At 33.9% G+C, this 21,875-nt stretch overlaps 4 protein-coding genes across 6 annotated transcripts; 2 read left to right on the top strand and 2 right to left on the bottom strand.

The window, feature by feature from the left end:
• Positions 1–1,558: 1,558 nt before the first annotated feature.
• On the bottom strand, positions 1,559–4,813 carry LOC140980569 (heat shock cognate protein 80). The gene is made up of 3 exons (XM_073446463.1): positions 4,539–4,813; positions 3,762–3,903; positions 1,559–3,669 (listed from the first exon to the last, which is right to left on the bottom strand). Exons 1-3 carry the CDS (start codon positions 4,659–4,661, stop codon positions 1,835–1,837), a joined length of 2,100 nt encoding a protein of 699 aa, XP_073302564.1. The 5' UTR covers positions 4,662–4,813; the 3' UTR covers positions 1,559–1,834.
• An 8,852-nt stretch (positions 4,814–13,665) lies between these two features.
• LOC140980985 (uncharacterized protein At4g26485-like) lies at positions 13,666–15,841 on the top strand. Of its 2 annotated transcripts, XM_073447159.1 has the most exons (4): positions 13,666–13,946; positions 14,547–14,893; positions 15,105–15,303; positions 15,393–15,840. In XM_073447159.1, exons 1-4 carry the CDS (start codon positions 13,882–13,884, stop codon positions 15,676–15,678), a joined length of 897 nt encoding a protein of 298 aa, XP_073303260.1. In that variant the 5' UTR covers positions 13,666–13,881; the 3' UTR covers positions 15,679–15,840. The 2 variants fall into 2 exon arrangements, with proteins under 2 accessions (XP_073303260.1, XP_073303259.1); XM_073447158.1 differs by having other exon boundaries at positions 13,666–14,893; positions 15,393–15,841.
• Positions 15,842–16,213: 372 nt separating this feature from the next.
• LOC140980988 (small nuclear ribonucleoprotein SmD1a-like) lies at positions 16,214–18,012 on the bottom strand. The gene is made up of 4 exons (XM_073447163.1): positions 17,882–18,012; positions 17,711–17,787; positions 16,581–16,772; positions 16,214–16,481 (listed from the first exon to the last, which is right to left on the bottom strand). The coding sequence occupies exons 1-4, from the start codon at positions 17,893–17,895 to the stop codon at positions 16,420–16,422; spliced, it is 345 nt and encodes a 114-aa protein (XP_073303264.1). The 5' UTR covers positions 17,896–18,012; the 3' UTR covers positions 16,214–16,419.
• Positions 18,013–19,049: 1,037 nt separating this feature from the next.
• On the top strand, positions 19,050–21,065 carry LOC140980987 (uncharacterized). 2 transcript variants are annotated; one of them, XR_012176019.1, is made up of 2 exons: positions 19,050–19,981; positions 20,056–21,065. XR_012176019.1 is itself a non-coding variant. In XM_073447162.1 (1 exon), exon 1 carries the CDS (start codon positions 19,199–19,201, stop codon positions 19,835–19,837), a length of 639 nt encoding a protein of 212 aa, XP_073303263.1. In that variant the 5' UTR covers positions 19,050–19,198; the 3' UTR covers positions 19,838–19,982. The 2 variants fall into 2 exon arrangements, 1 of the variants encoding a protein (XP_073303263.1); XM_073447162.1 differs by lacking the exon at positions 20,056–21,065 and having other exon boundaries at positions 19,050–19,982.
• Positions 21,066–21,875: the final 810 nt, after the last annotated feature.

Raw genomic sequence — 21,875 nt, 5'->3', positions numbered from 1 at the left:
CGACCTGTGAGACCGTCCGACACAAGTTTTTGTCATCGGTAAATTTGTTCTTCACTTTTGGTTATTGACAATAATTTGTGTTTTTTTAGTCATGTAACATGATTTTTTTTATTTGCAATCTTGTTAACGATAAATTCATATTTTAAGTCACGTGACTCGTTTTTCCTCTTATTTTTTGCCTTCTTAACGGTGAATTTCTATTTTAATCATGCAACTTAATGTTTTTTTTTCGTTTTTCTCAATTTTTTCATATTCTATCTTGTATGTCGAAATTGCTTATGTCATATGTGAATACCAATATGGATTTTTGGAAAGAAACTTGTATGTGTAGTGATTTTTTAGACATTATTTGGAAAACACATGACGAACTCGGTAAAAAATGAAAAAAATAAAAGTTATATGTTAAAAAATACATATTCATCGTTAACGAGAGAAAAAAAATAAAAAAAACATACAAATTACATGAATAAAAATATAAATTCACCTTTAATATGATCAAAAATGGAAAACATGCAAGTTATAAAACTAAAAATACAAATTAATTGTTAAAAAAAATACAAATCATATAACCAAAATTGTACTTTCCCTATATATAATACAGAAGATCTAATATGTTGTTAGGAATTATTAAACTTTAAATAATAAAAAAATAAGAATATAGTGAATATACTCACTCACATAGGTGTGCCGACAAGATAATTACCATCATTAAAAATTTAGTAAAATATGTGTACATGTGTTATCCTTGAAACTTCTTACAAGGGCTCGTTCACATTTTAGATATCCACATTTTCATGACCCTTTGTCCTATCTTCTTGTATAGGACATCTTAGATGGACATTATTCTTTTGGATTAATTCATAACATTCTGCCAAATAATTTAGATATTTCGTAATTGCGGAATTAAAAGAAAAAATATTTGTCAATAATAAAAACTACTAACTCTTCGCACAGCATATGTATGTTTTTTTAATGTAAGAATTTCTCATAATAATTTTTTATTATAAGAAAGACATAATTATTTAAATTTCTACATTTTGAATAAAGATTAAAATAATTTTTCAAGCATTTTCACAATAATAAACCACATTAAAAAAATCACGTATGACAATCTTAATCGAAAAAATATTGTTAAAAAAAAACTCATGACTACTTGACAATTAAATCCACTACTACATGTGACAAACTCAATCGAAAAAAATTCTTAAAAAGAATAAAAACACATGCATTTTGACGATATGATCAACGACTCCATTACCACCTAAATATTGATTTATAGAAATGTGTAGACATCCAATATGATTTTACAAACAAAATTTCGAAAACACCGTAGGAAGAAATCAGAAAGTTGACAAATTTGTTTTAGACAACATGTTACCAATATTTAGTCAACACAATCAATCCGATCCGAAATCATAGATAACTAAAGGACGAGAACCAAATATCTAAATACCATATTACCAATTATATTAGACTAAATTATAGCAATGTTTACCGTATCTATTGGGCCGGTTCTTGAGAAATATCCAAAATCGAAATAGAGTAACAATCGTATATCCATCACCAAAGCAGATTTAACATAAGCATTCGGATACCGGGCCCAGAAAAATGTTCGGGTTTAAAATGGAACCAAGTTTTAAACCGTCAAGTCCAATTGTAAAACAATCACCAAGTAAAATAAAAACAAAGGCAAAAAAAAAATCTAAAAAAAAAAGAAGGTATCCCCGTCCTCGTTTGCGGAAGATACAAAGGATATGAAATTTGTAAACAAAGACGGTTAACATAGAAAAGAAAAGTTCCGCCACTGACTCAACAAAAACCAACAACCCAGGATTTAGTCCACTTCCTCCATCTTGCTGCCTTCAGCATCAGCATCTGCTTCTTCCAACGCAGGCATGTCAGTATCAGCATCTCCAGCATCATCATCAATGCTCAGCCCAAGCTTTAGCATCCTGTGAATACGGTTTCCAAAAGTGGCGGGCTCGTCCAAGCTGAATCCAGATGTGAGTAGGGCAGTCTCAAACAGCAGCAAAACCAAGTCCTTCACGGACTTGTCGTTCTTGTCAGCATCTGCTCTCTTTCTAAGCTCCTCCATGATGGAGTTCTCCGGATTGATCTCCATGGTCTTCTTGCTGGACATGTATCCGGCCATGCTAGAATCTCTCAAAGCTTGTGCCTTCATGATCCTCTCCATGTTTGCAGTCCACCCATATTCACCAGTTACCAAACAACAGGGAGAGTCAACAACACGGCTAGAAACCACAACTTTCTCAACCTTGTCCCCAAGGACATCCTTTATGACCTTGCACAGGCCCTCAAACTTTTCTTTCAGCTCCTCAGCCTTCTTCTTCTCATCCTCACCCTCCTCAAGCTTTAGACCTTCCTTGGTGGCAGAAACAAGTTTCTTACCCTCAAATTCCTTCAATTGACCGACAGCATACTCATCGATTGCATCAACCATGTAGAGGACCTCATAACCCTTCTTCTTTAGCTTCTCCAGGAAGGGTGAGTTCTCAACAGCCTTCTTGCTCTCACCAGTAATATAATAAATGTCACTCTGGCCTTCCTTCATTCTGGTCACATAGTCCTTCAAGCTGGTCAACTCATCACCACTCTTGGTAGAATGGTACCTGAGCAATTCAGCAAGTTTACTCTTGTTCTGAGAATCTTCGTGGATACCAAGCTTGAGATTCTTCGAGAAAGCCTCGTAGAATTTGTTGTAATCTTCCTTATTCTCAGCAATCTCAAAGAAGAGCTCAAGGCACTTCTTTACCAGGTTCTTGCGGATGACCTTCAATATCTTGTTCTGCTGCAACATCTCACGAGAGATGTTAAGGGGCAGGTCCTCGGAGTCAACAATTCCCTTCACAAAGCTCAGGTATTCAGGGATCAACTCCTCACAATTGTCCATGATAAATACACGGCGAACATAAAGCTTAATGTTGTTGGGTTTCTTCTTAGTGTCAAAGAGATCAAATGGCGCCCTCTTAGGAACATATAGAACAGCCTTGAACTCCAGCTGACCCTCAACCGAAAAGTGCTTCACTGCCAAGTGTTCCTCCCAGTCATTGGTCAGGCTCTTGTAAAAAGCAGCATATTCTTCCTTTGTGATTTCCTCAGGCTTCCTCATCCAGATGGGCTTTTGCTTGTTCACCAGATCCCACTCGTAAGACACCTCCTTGATCTTCTTCTTTTTCTTGTCAGCTTTTTCCTTCTCTTCATCAACTTCTTCAACCTTTCCTTCTTCATCCTTTTTGTCATCCTCGTCCTCATCATCAGATATCTCTTTCTCTGTAGTCTTTTCAGCCCAAAGAGAGATTGGATAGCTAATAAACTCAGAGTGTTTCTTGACCAAATCCTTCAGCCTGCGCTCCTCAAGATATTCAAGCTGATCCTCTTTGAGATGCAGCGTGATCTTGGTACCCCTGCCAAGGTTTTCGCCAGACGTATCTCTGGTCACGGTGAATGAGCCACCAGCCTGGGACTCCCAGACATATTGCTCGTCATCATTATGCTTCGTGGTGACGATGACCTTGTCCGCAACCAAGTAAGCAGAATAGAAACCAACACCGAACTGCCCAATCATGCTAACATCAGCACCAGCTGCAATTGCTTCCATAAATTCTTTGGTTCCAGATCGCGCAATTGTACCGAGGTTGTTGACCAAATCTGTGAAATTACACATATTAGCGCAAAAAGGACCACCGCATAACTACACACCAAACCACAAACAAGGCAAGATAGGACACAAGCACACTTACCGGCCTTTGTCATTCCAATACCACTGTCAACAATGGTTAGCGTATTGTTGGTCTTATCAGGAATTATGTGAATGAAGAGCTCTGGTTGAGCATCTAGCTTGCTCTTGTCAGTCAAGCTTTCAAAGCGGATCTTGTCAAGAGCCTGCATGCAACATAAATAATTCAGCTATTCATTCTAACATAAAAGATTTTCCTCTACCATTATCAATAATAACTGAATAATTAGGAAGAGGTTTTGGGAAATAATCTTCTTAAATACACTAAAATATATGGTTCTCAGACAGTATTGTACTTATTACCATGGTGATGATATCGTTTTCCCTTACGGAATCAAGTATCGCACATAATTTAAAGAATAAGAGAACAGTATCACATAATAGAAATAGAACTTATCGGAAGACGAAACTGCACAAATATCTCTTTCATGTAATCAGCTATACCCGATATCACAAACCAATGCTTTTTCTTCTCGTCCAGAGAATTCGCCCAATACCAAACCAAACAATAATTAATAATATAAAAACAGCGATAACAAATAAAGCCGCCGTCTAGCCGCAACATACACAATTATCACGTTAAAAGCACCGAACAGAGATCTCAGGAAATCTGAATAAGACACAACAAATAACAGAAGCCTAACCCCAAACATGCGAAGGTGATAAATCACCGACAACCCGGCTTAATACATCAACATTCAACCATATAAAAAATCTAGATCAACGAAAACAGATTAAATTCTAAGCAAAACAAGACATGGAGAATGGATATGGGCCTTACATCAGAGGAGTTACTGATGAGTTCACGGAGAAAGATCTCTTTATTGCTGTAGAAAGTGTTGATGATCAAGCTCAGCAGCTGGTTGATCTCCGCCTGAAATGCAAACGTCTCTGTATCCGCCATTGCTGCGATCTCTGGACCTCAACTTCCCACAACACAATTTGTAAGGAAATATTCTCTTCCAACGAAGCGTACCGCGATTGCAAGAGGCACTGACTGCTGAGAGAAGTAGCGGGATTTATATACATGTATACATATATATCTGTTCTCTAGGGTTTCTAGATCCTTCGGTTTTTCTCAAACAAAACTTTAATTTTTTTTTAAGTGTTTTCGGTTTTCTTTTTCTTTCTCCTTCTAGATCCTTCCACGTTGTTAAGTCATGTTTGGTTGCCCGGTGAATTTATGCACCAAATATCAGTTTACTTTATTATTACTAATAATTACTATTCAGAAATCAGTATTTTTTAGATATCGAGTATTGACCATACCATACCACACTACACTTCAACTTTTTATTTTTTTTTCATATTCGTGGATACATGCTTATTATTTCATATTGGAATTGCGCTTAAAGAAATAAGAAAGATGAAAGTTGAAGAAGTTCGTGGAAGTGTAAAGATGAAGAAAACATGGAAATGGATAAAAGTGGAAGAGTCTTAGCTGTTTTAAATTGGACATGATATATATGATCATATTAAAATCTAATAAGATTACAACAATCTAAGTATATTATTTTCTATTTGAAAACAAGAATATCATTATTGACTGCATGACAACGTCTATAAGAATTTCATATTTAACCTTATTGATGTTGATGAATTTATGGATTTGCTAACATCAATTTTTAAAGATCTCAAAATATTTACTTTAATTCAATCTATTGAAAACCAAAGCCAGATATTAGTAAAAGAAGTTATTGAAGCTAAATAAGAGCTAGAAAGAAGAGATGAACAATTAAACATGTTGTATATTACATTCTACAATATAACCACTTCATTATTAAATTGGTATACATTTTGGTTTTGATTCATATATATTGTTGATATCTGATTTTACTTCAATATCAATTGTATAGGCTAGTAAAAAAGAAAGCTTTCAGTTCATCTGAAGGATCATTCGTAAAATAACAATCTATATTGGGTTTGAGTAAAACCTTCTTATTAATTGTCTGACGATTTTTCGAAATAGATAGTTGTAATTACATGGTCCACAATCAATATAGGTACAATAAGGATTGTTTTTATTAGATGAATCTAAAAATTATTTAAATTTTTTAGTATAATATGTATAATATCTTTGAATGAATTATATTTGTTTGTAGTTGTAGAATTAGAATAGATCAGATTGTAAATTGTGAATTAAATCATTAATATGCGAGTACTTGATAATAATGTGATACAAAATTATTTCACTAAATTTTTCATTAAATTTGTATAAATAATAATATAGTAATAATAATAATATGTTGATAGGTCGAAAATAATTTAATTATAAATATTTAAAAATAAAATAATAAACTCAAATTTCTGGGGCCATAGTCCATTTATTTCCTCTCGCCACCCTTCTTCTTCTCGCCGGCTCGCCTCGCCTGCAATCCTATCCAACTCCTGTTTTTTTTTATAATGTTTAGTTCAATTTCTAAAATAAATTTTTACGATGATGCCTTTTGAACAAACTCAAAATTGGGAGTCAACTATTGTTTTTCAAGATATTTAAAAAAGAATAAAGCAAAGAATTTGATAAGAATTTTGTTTGATTCGATGGATTGCCTCGACTCAGCTTACCCGATTCACCCGGATCACATCATGTAGAGTCAATGTGAAAATTAGGGCACTACATTGAAGACTCACTTAATATGGGTATGTATGTAAAATGATAGAAACATAAGATTACAAACAATTTTTATATTTACTGTGCTGCTAACTATGAAAGTATGTAATATGAGTGTATAATTAATAGATTGTGTATAGTTTTTTAATTTGAGTTAGTTAAGTTGTAAACTTTTAAAAATATGCGTGGTGATATATAAAACATTCAAGAAAATATCCTTTAAAAAAGTTTTTATGTACAAATATTAAGAATGAATACATGAATGGAAGTGAGCTGTTGTTAGGTGAGAAATGAGGCTCACGCTAAATAAAAAATTCATAATATTGATATCTCACGTCCAATGTTTACAATTAACTGTAGAAGGGAATTAGTTATAAATAGAGCTAAATTCTTTCAATTATTGTATCCTAAAATCAAAATCTTTTTAGCTTTGATAAAAATAGAGTGCATAGAAAAAAAAAGAGTGTATTTTTTTCTTGAGTTCGGGAATTCACTTGTGTAAGTTAGAGAAATTATTTTCTCGGTATACTCGGATTGGGAGTGTGAGAGATTGAGTGTATTGGTGTATACACTTGTTGTAATATTTCTTCCAGTTATAAAAGTTGCAGTGCTTCGTGGACGTAGCCTATCTTGGGTGAACTACGTAAATCTTTGTGTTCTTGTTGGTTATTTTATTCCGCAATTTTTGGGTATTATATTATCATCGTGGTCGGCATCGTTTCGGTGTAATTTCCCAACAGCTGTGAGGGTAATGTTAAATAGTGAGTTGAAAATATTTTGAGAAATATGTTTAAAATATATGTGCATAATTTTATAGCAAAAAGCTGCTACTTACATTTTTCTTATTAACTACGCAAATATTATATTTTTTAAATTAGCTAGGAACTGCAAATAATGTGAAATTATTGAATGTAGATTTCTGGACTGATAGTTTTATTATTATAACATAATTGGGTTTTGCAACTTTAAGGAGGTAGTAATATCTGTGTAATGAATCAAATTTTAAAACCAAAATTGTTGAACTTATTTTTAGTGTTATTACTTTTAAATAGCAAATTCCAGTTGCTATTCAGTAGGTAAAAATATTGAAATAATGATAGTATCATTCACAAAATTCATAGATAAACATCCATGCACTTAAACTATAAGTATTTAAATAATGATAGTATCAAATTTGTTGTTAAAGTTCTATGCATTTAAATTATAAGTGTTTGAACAGAACAGAGAAACATTAAGAAGAAAATGATGTTTCATCAAATTAACACTGGAAAAAAATGGTTATTTACAGCATATGTAAACATATTTTGAACCTTTATTCTTGTTAGGCGGTTAATAATAGGCATATTTTACATATATATACTATTTCCTAAATGACCTAAACATTTATATTTCTCAAAACTCAAGCATGTTGCAGTGTTCAGGTAGTAATGTCTATAAGAAATCAGCTACAAAATAGTTTTTAAATTACAAAATCCATAGTTAGGCTTTCAGGCATTTAAATTAAAAGCGTTTGAAAAGAATAAAAAAAATATTGAGAAGAAAATGATGCTTCAACCAATTAACACGTGGAAAATAATTAATTTTTTTCAACATATATAAATACTACATTTTGCGACTATGTTCTTATAAGGGGGTTAGTGATATACATACTATTCTACAATAGCTCGCAACATCTGTATATCTTTCAAGATCCCAACCTATTGCATTGTTTAGATATTAACAGCTATAGGAAATCAGCTACAAAATAGTTTCAAAAGTACACACATAATAGGTACCTCGATCTTGTTTGGAATGTTTTAGGCATCTGTGTGTTAAATCTTCTTTAGATTCAAGGCTTCTTTTACCGGTTGAGCTGGTTTGATGTTCAATGATACTTGTTGGAAGATGTTCTTTTTGTATCCCTGAAGTGCTTTCTTGAGATTCAATAATAGGTACATCTTCCAGCAACTCTTTTTGGGCATGTAAAGAGGACATCTTTTCTTCATAACTGTGTGATGTTGACGATGATTCAAATCATGGTTCACCGGAGCGGCCGGGTCGAAGCCGGAACGGCCGTTCTGGAACGGGAACGGCCCCTAGCGCGTCAAAGTTCCAGTACAAAACGTTGAGTGTAGTGTCACGCCGTTTCTGTCGTGAAATCGGCGATATCGCGGCCGGAACGGAACGGCCGGTGCGAATGGAACCATTTGAATCGGGATTCGGGGCTGAGCTGCCTTTCCTGTTATAAAAAGAATGAAACCTAAAAGATACGGAGAATTTTGTGCTAAAAAGAACCGAGTTTTAATCGGATATACCTCGTGTTCTACCTCAATAATCTCTTCACCTGACATACCTAACAACATTTTTGCTTCCTTGTCCTCTACGTAGACGTTCAAACTTCCAGCGCCATCAAACAATTTTGATTGGAAACGTAACATAAACGAATATAGCAGGTTACAATGTAAGCTTATTACAATTTGTAATAAAAGTTTTAGAAATTATGTTTGTAATGGGTATACGATTTCAAGGTATAAGAATAATTTACAGTGGTTTGGAACTTGGAAAATCGTGATTACAATAGAGACACGTAAATTCATATCTATAGACAGCTCCACAAGCTTTGGAACAACTTGGACATGCTAAAAAGTATGAACGGTGCTCTGATTCTGTAATTTTCAGCTGAGTTTTAATCGAGAAAGATTTAACATGTGAATGAAAATGTATTTACACTAATACCTATTCTTACAATTTAAAGAAAGGTGGAGAAATATGTGAATGAATGTGAAATTACCATCTCAGTCAAGCTAAGGATTTGACTGATTTTTCGAATCTGAAAATCATATGGTTAGTCTATTCTTTGGCATGCCTTCTCATACAGCCTCTTGTAAACGACATTTTCTACATATTCTCTGTTGTCTTTTAGCCTGAAAAGGTGTTTGTATATCAGTGATCCATCTTCCACAATATTTGTTCCAAGCCAAATTCGAGAAAAACGCATTAATAAAAAAACAATAACTTCAGAAAAATTTATACACAATCTGACCAAAGGAAATCAAAATTTGTTGTATAAAAAACATGTCCTTTGTATCCAATGTAAAATCAAAGAGACAAAAAGAGTTTGTTTGATAAAAAACAAAAAAGAGCCAAAGTTTCACCTCATTTGATCATATGCTGAAAAAGTGAAGTTCCAAGTAAAAGAAAAGCAAGTTGAATGAAAATATATTGGAACAATTATAAGAATATATGATGTAAGAGTTTGAAACTTTAAGATGACTATTCTTAAAAGCTTAACGAGTCAATCTTAAAAATTGCGAAAGAATGATATGATTTACAAGGGAACTGATTTCAAGATTTAAGCAAAGTACTCTAAAGTAATTGTTAATGAACACAAAACACATATTTGCTGCTTGCAAACTACAAGAAAGATGCTAATAAAGTTTTAATAATTAATTTAGAAAGCAACAACATGCAATAATTAACCTAGCCAACTCTCACACAGATCCTTTGTTATGTTGATGGAGATGGTCAAAGTAGAGTTTAATTTGAATTCAACATTTACAAAGGAGATATAAGAGTTGGCTATGTTGGCTGGTGGATGAGCTTCTATCTTTTTGTTTTTAAACTAATTCATGTTCAAAGCTTAGCAAATAAGTCATGTTAGAATAATGAACAATGTTAGAAATTTCCATATAACAATGAGTTGGCTATTGACCCACTGGGAAGGCGTGGTCCTCCTGTCTTCTGTATCACTCTGTTTTGTGTTAACGAGAACGTATTGATTTAGATTCAGATTTGTTTACTTCCTTTTCAAATAGTGCTATATTACTTACTGTCTTCGAAAATTAAGCCGTCAAGTTTTTTTTTTTAAAAAAAAACTCTGTTAAATTGTTTGATGGAGACGACAATGAAAGTCCTTTTGCTATTCAAAGATATTTTGCTGTTGGAAGTGCCTGCCGACTCATTGGTCAGTCTTTGGGATGTGAAAGAAATGCTCTGTATCCACACATTCGCTAAACTTGAGTGAGTTTCTTTTCTTTGGGATATTACCTCTGATTATTATATCTCGTGATTTGCGAAAATATGGACATGAACTCACACATTCTGTCAGATGGACCTGTCCGGACATTGAGTTTCAACCACACAGGAGAATATATTGCTTCTGCCAATGAGGACTTGTTTATCGATATTGTAAGTTTGCGAATGTTCCCATGTCTGGCTAGTTCTTCCTCTCACACACAAATGGAAAAATGTCATGAAATGATTTACTTGGCAGAGGGCCAGCTACAGTTTTTAAGAACTATATGTTATCTACCACAATATTCCTTGTGTTTGCACCAGTCCAATGTTGAAACTGGATGCCAAAGTACTTTCCAACACGCTAAATATAGCGGGGGGAAAACAGCAACATGAGTAGCACAGCGGATTCGAACAAAACCATGGGAAAAACGCATCTGGGCGACGCTTTCCGAGGCGAAGGAGACAGACCGATGTGCAGAACGATTGAGAGGAAAAGGATGGCAGGCAGATTGAGTTGAAGAAGAATGAAGAAAAGGAGAAAAACGAATGTTGTTACCCCTACACAAGCGCTCTTTTTTGACAGCACATACTCTTGATTTGTTGGAGAAAGCAATGCAGAACACGTGGTTTTTTTTTTTTTTATCGAAAACCGTACCGAAACTGGCCTTCTACAACTTATTCATGCTTTCATATAAGCATATAGAAGTCGATAGATTATATTAATATTTTAATCTATTAATTTATACATCTTTTAGTCTTTTAATGTATATTTTTATTTTTTTAAACACCAATCTTATTAATAATGATAGAAAATACCAACTTTTATTATATAGAAAAAGTTAAATTGTATTTTGAAAAAAAAAACTATATGAAATCTAATGAATGAATATTTGTAACATTTTTTAAGTATCTTCAAGAGTTAATATATTTATATTATTTTAAAAATATAGTTATATATTTTTATAATTTAATTTGTTTTAACATCACTCTATATTACTAAAATAGAGGATTAAATTTATTACTATGATAGTAAATGTTGAGAGATAATTATATATTTTGAAAATTAATTAGAATACCACTCGTATGCATGTTTGTTTGTCCATTTCAGTAGTGCAAATGAATTGTATCGAGAGCCTTGCATGCTGAAAAATTTAAGTTACATCTTGAAATTGATATATTCCAGCTTGATTCAAAATTCAAAAATGTTAAAAAAAAATCGTTCGACTTCGGTTCGGATCGGGGCTCAGGTTTAAGGTTCGCAAGAAAAGATTCAAACATGTTCGCAAATTATTCAAATTATTGCTAAAAAATGAATACTCGAAATATATTTATTTAATATATATTTATATTATGTTAATAAAATATCGAAGCTCATGAGCGACTCACGAACTACCGAACAATATAATTAAACTTGATTTCAGCTCAAAAAAAGTTCGACATGTTCGAGTTCGACTTGAATTCGATAATTTCGAATACGAATAAAATATTTTTCGAGTCGTCTCGATTCTTTTACATCCATCGTAATCTTCTTAGTTGATTTAAATACCAATCAATTCATATAATAAGAATAATCAATTTACCCTATATTTGTATTAATTAAAACAATTAAATAGTCTTAATTTTAGTTATCACAATACTTATTATTGTAGATTTATAATTCACTATCCATTTCAACACAGATTGATTTTGATATATGTCTCACCATTTAAATTGAATAATGCTAAAGGTACAACCAATATATCGTTACAGCTATATTTACAACCATTATATCACGAGATTTTATTGTTATATCGTGAGATTTTGTATTCAATACATAGTGAGATTTTGACAAATTGAATTTTTGTATTGAATTTTTTGTGTTGTACAAACCGACGTACAAATATCGATGTACATGTAGCATCACTCATTTAAATTTGTAACGAGCCCGTGAAAATATCGGAAAAGCATAAACAAAAAATAGTGATCATTTGTACACTATCATATATTAGAGAATGTAAACATACATATATGTGTTAGCCCAAAAAATAACATATTTATGGTCTATGAGGATCGATTCCAGACTAGCCCAAACAATAAGTTCACCCTTATTTTTATGTCACATAATTTACGAGCAGGGGTGAGCAAGATTTCGTTTAAATGGAATTAACCGAACGAACGGAGCCAATTCGAAAACTCGTTTCGGTTATTTCAGAAATTCGGTTTTCCAATATAAAAAAAATCAGTTATATCGGTTAATTCGGTTAGGTTATGGTTTTCAAAATTTTGAAATCGGTTAATCGAATTAACCGATATAATAAATACTATTATTTAATAAATTTTTATTTTTTAATCATTTTTTTATATATATTTTAATTTTAAAATCAACCCTAATTCTAATTCTAATCAACCCTTAATTTTAAAATCAATCATATCAAGTTTTATATATATTTAAATTTTTAATTTTTATGTTTTTATGCATTTGTGTAGACTGTAGTGTTCAAGAAAAAGTACACATATAATTAAAGTTAATCAATTTTTTTAAAAAAACTAATCGGTTAATTCGGTCTGATTTTAATTCGATTCGGTTTTCATCGATTATGAAAATTAATTCGGTTGGTTCGATTATGACTAAATATTTTGGTTCGGTTCGTTTATGGCTAATTCGTTTCGGTCGGTAACCGAACCGACCGAATGCTCACCCCTAGTTACAAGTCATCGGTGGAGTACTATTTATTCGATGATACGCATCCAAGTAAGCGTATAAGTTTAAGGCAGGCCAAGACATGCCATACCACTCGAGAGTCCAGGCCAGATCACCACGGTAGACCAGGACAGACTACCCAGGGTAATCCCATCAAGGCAGGCCATATCACCTGAGAGATCAGGACAGACCATCCGTGAAGACCAAGACAGACCACCCGAGGTCATCCCACCAAGGCAAGACAGACCATCTAGGAGACCACGCCAGACCATCCGGGCTAATCCATCAGACCTGCCCACCCGAGCTCATCCCATCAGGTCAAAATCTTCACAACAAATGTATACATCCGTGCTTGGTAGATTGTCCATCAAGTTCACCCAATCTACCTAGGTATCATCAGGGATGTAATCAAGTTATTTTTTTTAATGTTCGGATGAACTAAATTAGACACAAATCATAAACTTTGAAATGAAAGAAAAAATAATATTTTTTAAAAATTTTAGTACAACAAGCACTCTCAATTAATACATCAATTAGGCCACAGACCTTGTAGAAGCCATGGTGAAATAAAATTTGATTGAATTAATTTTGTATATACACTCAAGCCACTACTAATAAAGCAGAAAAAAGGTGAAAAGAGAAGACTTGCAGAGTCGCTTGCATCTCGGGAATGTGCTTAAAAATTGCAAGGGTTGTTTTCATTCAATAAAGGATCCTCCATTTCAATTAACCACCTGGGAAATGAAGACTTAAACGTTCAAATACGGTGAAAATTCTTTATAAATTTCCCGCTGTTCATAAAATTGTAGCTTAATTTGAGGACAAAATTCAAGCAAAATGGGAAGTATCCTCAGTCTCGTCAGAGTTTCAAGCTGGAAAACAGAAGAAGACGAAGCTCAAAGGTCGATTTCTCTGAACCTAACCCGTCCTTTCTCCACTTTATTTGAAAGATTACTTGAAAGGTTATACTGCACTTTGAAGGGGACTGGGCGTAAATCGTTTTCCGTCCTCATTTCACTTTATAGATGTTTGAAGGGAGTATTTCACAGGATCAAGCCAAGAAAAACTTCTGGCCCACTCCTACCTCTTGATAACCCGACATCAAAACCAAGTGATCTTCCTCAATTGAAGCAAGGCCTTCTCATTTCTAATTCAGACGGAGATTCGGAGTGTCCAAATATTCCTGTTTTCGCCGAACAGAACCAGGAGTACTCGAGTGAGACTAAGAATACTAAAGATTCTGTAACAATTTCTACACCCGGTTTCGGTAGTCACTCTCTTGCTTCCTACAGTACAAGTTCAATCACCCACACAGACTCCGCTGTCTTTACTCGAGAAAATGCTCCCCGAAAGAATATCTCATACGCAGAGCATGGGAAGACCGGGACGGGAGATCAAATGTGCGAAGAATCTTCCGACCAATCTCTGGAACAGAACCACGAGTACTACCCAAAAGTCAAGAATATCTTAGATTCTGTAACGATTTCTATACCCAATTTCAGTTATCACGCTTTTGATTACACCGCAAGTTCAAGCACTGACATCGACTCAGCAGCTATTATTCAAGAAAATGGTCCTCAAAAGAACGAGTCCTACGCAGAACACGAGGAACCTGGAATTTACATTTCAACGGAAAAGAAATTCCAAGAATCTTCCGTAGAAAAAGAAATTGAAGTGGAGAAGGTGATAGAGAGTACGGTGGTGGTGGAAAAAGCGAGATGGATCAAGCATTACAGCAGCATCCACCGTATACTACTGGTGGGAGAGGGAGATTTCTCCTTCTCCTACTCTTTAGCTGCTGCTTTTGGTTGCGCATCGAAAATGGTCGCTACTTCTCTTGATTCTAAAGGTATTTATCAAAATTTATCCATTCTCACTCATCCATCACACATTTGACATTTCAAGTATTCACTTTTATCTCAAACTGAATGTGTTTGAGATTGTTTTCTTTTTTTGAACTCAAAATTTAAAGAAAATACAAGTATAAGAAATCAGAACAACAAGATTATCTAAAACTCTAAAAAGGCCACATGCACTCCTTAATTCACATATATTCTCAGCATTTTTGAAGAAAAATTATGCCAAGGCTCCCTGGAACATCAGAGAATTAAAGAAAAGGGGTTGCATTGTCATGCATGGAATTGATGCCACCACAATAGCCACTCAGCAAATGCTCCAACACAAGACTTTCGATCGTATAATATACAACTTCCCCTTCGCTGGATTTTTCAAAGGATTATCCCGAGATTCTAGTCTTCGGTGAGACACACTACTTGTATAATATATTATCGAATACATTCTACAAAATCTGTCGTATATTATATTTTTCGTTTGCCCTCCATGTTTAGGCGTCATCGAAGGCTTGTGAGCTTGTTTTTGAAGAATGCCAAGGAAATGATAGATGTATATGGTGAGATACATATATCCCACAAGACCAATGGGTATCACCATGAATGGAATCTGGTGTCCATTGCTGGCTCGCACGGGCTTCAGCTTATCGAGGAAGTTGAATTTGTTTTGAGCGACTATCCAGGCTACAACACAAAGCGTGGTTTCGGGGGAGATGAAAATTTCAATTGCTACCCCAGCAACACGTTCAAATTCGGACTCAAGTTAGTTGGCCATGGATGGTAAACGGTAATTAGATAGAAAGAAAAATAATTAGAATGCAAATAATATTATTTAAGGGATGCATGAAAAGGAAAACAAAGAAACAATTCTGGCAGAGAAAATGATTTTCGTTTATGTTACTGAATGGTTCTGTTTACTTCCCACCATAAATAAGGTGTTTCTGGCATTTGCTTCTAATTATATAAACATTGAATAGCAGTTCTTCTAAATCGGCCAAATTCAGAAACAAGGGCATCTCACTCTGGTATTCGCAAGTCGAAATATCATTTTTACGCTTCCACTTCAACTGAATCGACACAACTGTCGTATGACTCGTTTATGAATCATTTAACGAAAAGGGAAATTAGTAACAAATGCAAACAAAGATGCAAAAGTACGTAAAAGAAAATTTAAAAGTATTAATTAATCATGAAAATTGTTATGGCTTCATTATATATTGTTAAAGAAAATATAATTTACATTACATGGATTGTTAAATACAGTAAAATTTATTTTTTAATAATATAAAGAGACAGAGCTACTCTCCATGACAAGTGAGTGACGATTTAAAGATATTATTTTTGTCTTCAAAATCCCTCGTACATGCTACCGGACCAGTTACATGACTACATTAGGGGAAGAAACGTTAACAGGTTTTACAGTTATGTAATTAAATCTCACCGGTCTCTAAAACAGGTGGCAAAGCAACAAAATGTTAATCTAAATATGAAGAGACAACAGATAAGAGAAAAAAAAAACATAAAATTAACGACCACGGCCACGTCCCCTCCCACGTCCTCTGCCTCGACCGCGACCCAAAGGTTTTCCTGTTTATTATAGAAGGATTTCATGATTAAAATTTTAAAATCAAAACAGTAGGAGGAAAACATGGGGTAAAATGGATCTAGGATGATAAAATGGAGTACCTGCAGTTGGCTTCTTGGGCTTAACTCTGGGAGTCTCTTCCACGAGTAAAGTTTCAAGATTTAGGCTGTCTGGAAGGATGTAATACCGAATTGTGTTTCCCCTAACACTCAGATGATCAAGGGTGATTGGATTTTTCCCTTTATTTGTCAGTTTTACAGTCTTCAAATGTGTGTTCATGCTGATATCCACTCCTACAAGCCAAGCAACCAAGGTTTCAGACAATCAAGTTTGTCCCAATTGACTAAATTTGGCACATGAGAAAACCAAAATGCTTGAGAAACTACTAATCGAACTTCTTAAAAGCAGAGGCAGTGGCCATTCCACTAATTATTAGTATGTGTTTGGGTTTAATGACTAAAATCAAATCCATTATCTAAAAACAGGTACTTGTTCGGATACATTTGATTTATGCAGATTCAAAATTAGTTATTCTAAGCTCCGTGATTCTTTTAAAATATCCAAATTTGAGTCCTTTGAAATGCCTCAAATCATTTCTTTACTCTCATCCAAAGTCACAGGATATCTAATAAAATTTTCAGAGTTTTGAAGTTCAAACAGAGGATTAACAAGTGAAGTTGAGATAAACATGGGTATCAAAATATGTAAAAAGAAAAAAAAAAGAAAAAAAAAAAGAAAGAAAAACGTAGCCCCTTAGAGAGGCATAAAGTTGAAATAAAAAGGACACCAAGTTTTACCTAGATAGGACATTATATAGAAACAACAAGAACTTTTAAGTGTTAAAGTTACCTCATTTCCTAAATTGACTCATATTTATAAAATGACACTGATTCTAGTAATATAAAACTGTTTCAAAGGATAAAATAAAACGATGAATAAATCACTATTTCAACCCTCATCTACAAACCCTCCACATCCAAAACTTGAAACTCAATTAGGTAGAGGATAAATTATGTGGTGCAGTTACTAATTTACAAAGCCTAACATGTAATTAGATTGCAGAATCAAAAAAGGTTGTGCTCTCAAAGGTCATTACATCAAAATTTCGTAAAGATTGGTGAAATAAGAACCATACAAATAGAAATCAACGTCAAGCACATATTCCAGAGTTTAAACAGTGCGACTTTATTAAGCTCAAATAGATATTGTCAAGGGAAAGATAAAAGAGCACCTGTAATAGTTCCGTGAACTACAGTTCCGTTCTTGAGCTCTATTGAGACGGTCTCGTTGTTCAATTTCATCAGAAATCTGCCGAGCAAAAACAATTGCACAGAAAATCAACGAATTAACAGAACAGAAGAAATTACCCAAAAAAAAAAGTAAGAATGAGCTCGAATCACACCTAACGAGCTTCATCGTAGCTCGGATCGCCGTACAGGCTAGGGTTCCAAAAATTAAAAGTTACTGCTGGGAGCGGGAGTGGATTCTCATTTATTTAATGATAAAGTCGCTGTTTCAGTGGGCTTTCTGTTTTAAATCGCATTAAGAGTATAAAAACGTGTTGTTCCTTGGCACATTTTAGTCCGTTGTGCTCAAATTAAATTTATTTCACACATTTTGAAAAATTAATTTTGATTTTAATTTGATTTGAAAGTGAAATTAAAGCTCGATATTTTTCAAACTTAATTACTGAAATCTATTAAATAAATGAATTATGACACAAACTCGTTCGATTATAGATATAGTTAAACTAAATAAAAAGACTTTTGTGTTTGATTTTGATGAAAGAATGTATTCAATAATCTTTTAAACTTATTTGAATTTTGAAATTAAAATATAAATCCCCAATTCATTTGCATTCTCATAAAAATATAAAAAGTTTTTTTTACCACTGGTTGTGGCCTTCTATTTAAAATGTTTCATTGTTGTTAACAATTTAGGCAAAATTTCAATTTTTTTAAAATATAAATTTTAGTTTTATGTATTGGGGTATGATATTTTTAGTCGTGTATTTTTTCTGAATCAATTATAGTAATGTAACTGTGTTCAATTTAGCATTTTTCGTCAAAATCATGTTACTAAATGACCAATATAATTTAAATCGTTATAATTATGTGCCAAATAAAGATTTATTAAATGTATAACTATAAAAATTTAATAATCGTATTGAACATCTAATTGCATAACTTTTTTATTAGAATGAATAAATTGTGTCAGAACATAATTACATGAATATAATTGTTTTAATAAAATTGACAAGACTAAAAATATTACAGCTTTATAAGGACTAAAATTATCGTTTTGCTTAAAATTTACTACAATAAATATGGTTTAATTATTTTTGAATTTATCTGAAATTAGAAAAAAAATAAAAAAATGGCTGATTAAAACATAATAAATTTGATCTATTAACACGGTAAATACATTTTTTCAGTTAATTATTTTCCCATGAAATCCACATTCGGTCAACCAAAAAAATGACCGTTGATGGTTCCAGCACTCGCAAAATATGACCGTTGCGAGTTTGACGAGGATTCTACGATGTTTAAATATCCGAAACAAACCCCTGCTTACCCAACTAATTCATTCCACAAACATCTGAAATTTCTGCTAATCTATCTCGCAGATTATATCAAGTTCTTGTTTCCTACTTCATTTTGTGTTGCAAATTCAATTTGCTAATTATTTTTTTTACCACATCTTTTCTTTACTTTAATAAATGGCGGAAACAAAACATGCCCATATCGTTGAAATCCCAGTAGACGAAGAGCGTCAGCAAAAGCTGATCCAGCAGCACCACCCGTTGGCGGAGATTTCTAGAAGCCCCGGTCATTTCTTGCTTCTCAAGCTCTGGCAGAGAGAAGAAGATCTCCGCAGCCGTAGGCTAGCCATGAAAGAATCAAGAATGGATTCGATCAAACAAGAAATCTTCCAACTCTGCTGTTTCTTCTTCATTTTTCATGGCTTATTTTTTACAGTTATGTTCACATCTTCTTCAGGGGACCGTCAACTGGGTTGTAGAAAGTGGTGGATCCCATGCGTTTTATCTCTGTGTTATTCTGCTGTGATTGTTTTTCTTGTCCAGTTGAAGCTTTGCAGGTACTGGAAGATGGAAGGGCAGTTGCAGAGGGAACGGGCAGAGGGGCGGGGCCTGACTCGGTGTATTCAGGAGCTGAGGATGAAAGGAGATAGTTTTGATTTGTGTAAAGAGCCTCAAAATGGGAAGAGAATGAAGAGTTCGAGTGTGGAGATTAAGTGGAGGCCACTTACTTGGTGCACTCGGTATTGTGTTACTGTGTGTCTTGTTTGTTTTACAGGTTTGGCATTTCCAGTATGCAGATTCATGCTTTGTGCTTAATCATGAGGGTTATCGACCAACTTGGCCACAGTCAAGAATTTTATTGAAACGAGAATAATGCCGCTGAAATGTTTTGGAGCCACGAAATTTGCATTTTCATTGCGCAATCACCCAATGTGCAATGTTTTCAACGCAAAATGAAAGGTCGGATGCAGAAAGTATATTTTTCCTAATTCTTTATCAAAAAATTGCTAAAAATTAGTGGTTAAAACATTCAGGAAGAAGATGGAGCAAATGGGATTAACATATATAGGAAGGAATGAAGCTATTTTGGTCCGATTTTTATTTTTCCAATTCTTGGATCCAATCTGTGGAGAGACACTGCTGATAAGAGTCGGAGACACTCCACTTGTGTAGTTGTGTTTTGCTAAAAATCTGCCACATCCATCTTGTGTCCTACATGCTCTAATGACGAGCCTTTTCAGATGAGAAGATAAAATTATGTGTACATGCAAATTCTGCCCCATCGCGGTGGTCTTACCATAGAAACACTGCTTGTGTTCTTCTGTTACCGCCAGACATGCACAATTTTATGTTTCAAGACACTAGTATTTCCTTGGATTGAATTTTTTTTAATAAATCACGATAGCGCACAATATATCCTTGGAACAATATATGTGTTGCATCTTCAGATATTAAATGTAAAGCCTTTTAACAAGGTTATTCGTGGTTTTTTAACACAATCCCAATGCAACATTCGCGTCAATTACTACGAGCATCCCACAAACGAACTGTCTTATCGCCTGATGCAGTTGCAATCAGATCAGCATGTTTTGGATCCCAGCATAACTGATCCACACTGTCTGTGTGGCCTTTTAGCTCGCTATCTTTAGCTTTACTCTGCACAACCAAATCAACAAGCAACTCACTGTAACAAACACTTAGTTTACCTTGTTGCATTGCCCATGGAAGGAGACTGAGATTTGCTGAACTATGATCACTATAAGAAAGCTAATTTTTTAGGGCTGACCACCAGTCTAGACAAGTAACTAAAGAATCTTTTCTACCTTCAACTTCTCATCTCCCCAGTATAAAAATAGGTAAACTACCCTCAACTTCATGGTCCGGGTCTGCATAGGGGTAGGGAACCATGCAACAAAACATGAAACATTCAAAAATATGCAAGCTGGGCTGCTGAGTGGGCAAAGTCCTGCAGGTTCCATCACTTAACTCTGTCATATAAAATAGTTTGCAACATAAATTTCCGTCCATCTTTCACGCCTAACTGCGTAAAGGAGAACTTCATTTATCTAACAGAGCCTGAAGCCAGTTTCGTGCCCGTGCAATTCCACGCAATCGAATGCACCTTTTCGTCCCATAGCATGAAAGAAATAATAAAACTTCAAATCAATTCCGTTTTATTGAAATGAAGCTGGAGCAGATACAGTCGACTTAACACAAAAAAAAAAGAACGAGAATATTGATTCGAATTCGAGATTCGACTGAGTACCTTCTTCCTGTGACCTTGGTACTCCCTACTGTGGAGGTTTTTGAAGGGCGGCGATTTCTCCATTACTCGCAATCCGGCTCCTTACCTAAAGTACCATTCTTCCCGTAGCATTTGAGTTCACGAACAGAAGACGGGGAATTCGATTTCAGTGTACGGCATCTTTGAATATTGCAGTCACACCCCTGAAGTATCACTTTATTGGTGGTGCCACCCTTGTCGGATTATAAATAAATATGAATTATTTTATTATTTAAATTTGTCAATTGTTTATATTTTATTTAGTAAAATAGAGTGTGTTTAATTTTTTATATTTCATGAATTTTTAACTTTAAAAACAAAATATGTCAATATATAATATTTATATATTATATTACACGAGTATATCAACCCGCTAGCAATAATAATAATTAAATCTCAGGGCATTTGGTCGCCATTTCTCTCTTTTTCATAGCATTTGTATCCAAATTTTATTTTTAAATATGATATTTTAATGAAACATTAAATATGGTTTTTAGGTTAAAAAAAATATAATATTTTCAATTATCTATCATTAAAAAAAATTGGATCGTTAAATAAAAAAACAGTATC

The sequence above is a fragment of the Primulina huaijiensis genome, chromosome 7 (genome assembly GCF_012295235.1).
Source record: "Primulina huaijiensis isolate GDHJ02 chromosome 7, ASM1229523v2, whole genome shotgun sequence".
Taxonomy (NCBI): Eukaryota; Viridiplantae; Streptophyta; class Magnoliopsida; order Lamiales; family Gesneriaceae; genus Primulina; species Primulina huaijiensis.
Note: the sequence above shows the minus strand (reverse complement) of the source record. Positions and strands in the feature narration are given on the sequence as shown.

What these genes read in the sequence shown, in the direction of transcription:
- LOC140980569 (XM_073446463.1), bottom strand. Translation starts at nt 4,661, where the DNA reads ATGGCGGATACAGAGACGTTTGCATTTCAGGCGGAGATCAACCAGCTG. An exon ending in TCATCAGTAACTCCTCTGAT is followed by an intron (nt 3,904 to 4,538) that starts GTAAGGCCCATA and finishes TGTTGCATGCAG; the next exon opens with GCTCTTGACAAGATCCGCTT. An exon ending in TATTGGAATGACAAAGGCCG is followed by an intron (nt 3,670 to 3,761) that starts GTAAGTGTGCTT and finishes GTAATTTCACAG; the next exon opens with ATTTGGTCAACAACCTCGGT.
- LOC140980985 (XM_073447158.1), top strand. Translation starts at nt 13,882, where the DNA reads ATGGGAAGTATCCTCAGTCTCGTCAGAGTTTCAAGCTGGAAAACAGAA. An exon ending in TACTTCTCTTGATTCTAAAG is followed by an intron (nt 14,894 to 15,104) that starts GTATTTATCAAA and finishes ATATATTCTCAG; the next exon opens with CATTTTTGAAGAAAAATTAT. An exon ending in TCCCGAGATTCTAGTCTTCG is followed by an intron (nt 15,304 to 15,392) that starts GTGAGACACACT and finishes CTCCATGTTTAG; the next exon opens with GCGTCATCGAAGGCTTGTGA.
- LOC140980988 (XM_073447163.1), bottom strand. An exon ending in AGTTCACGGAACTATTACAG is followed by an intron (nt 16,773 to 17,710) that starts GTGCTCTTTTAT and finishes CTTGGCTTGTAG; the next exon opens with GAGTGGATATCAGCATGAAC. An exon ending in GCCCAAGAAGCCAACTGCAG is followed by an intron (nt 16,482 to 16,580) that starts GTACTCCATTTT and finishes TATAATAAACAG; the next exon opens with GAAAACCTTTGGGTCGCGGT.
- LOC140980987 (XM_073447162.1), top strand. Translation starts at nt 19,199, where the DNA reads ATGGCGGAAACAAAACATGCCCATATCGTTGAAATCCCAGTAGACGAA.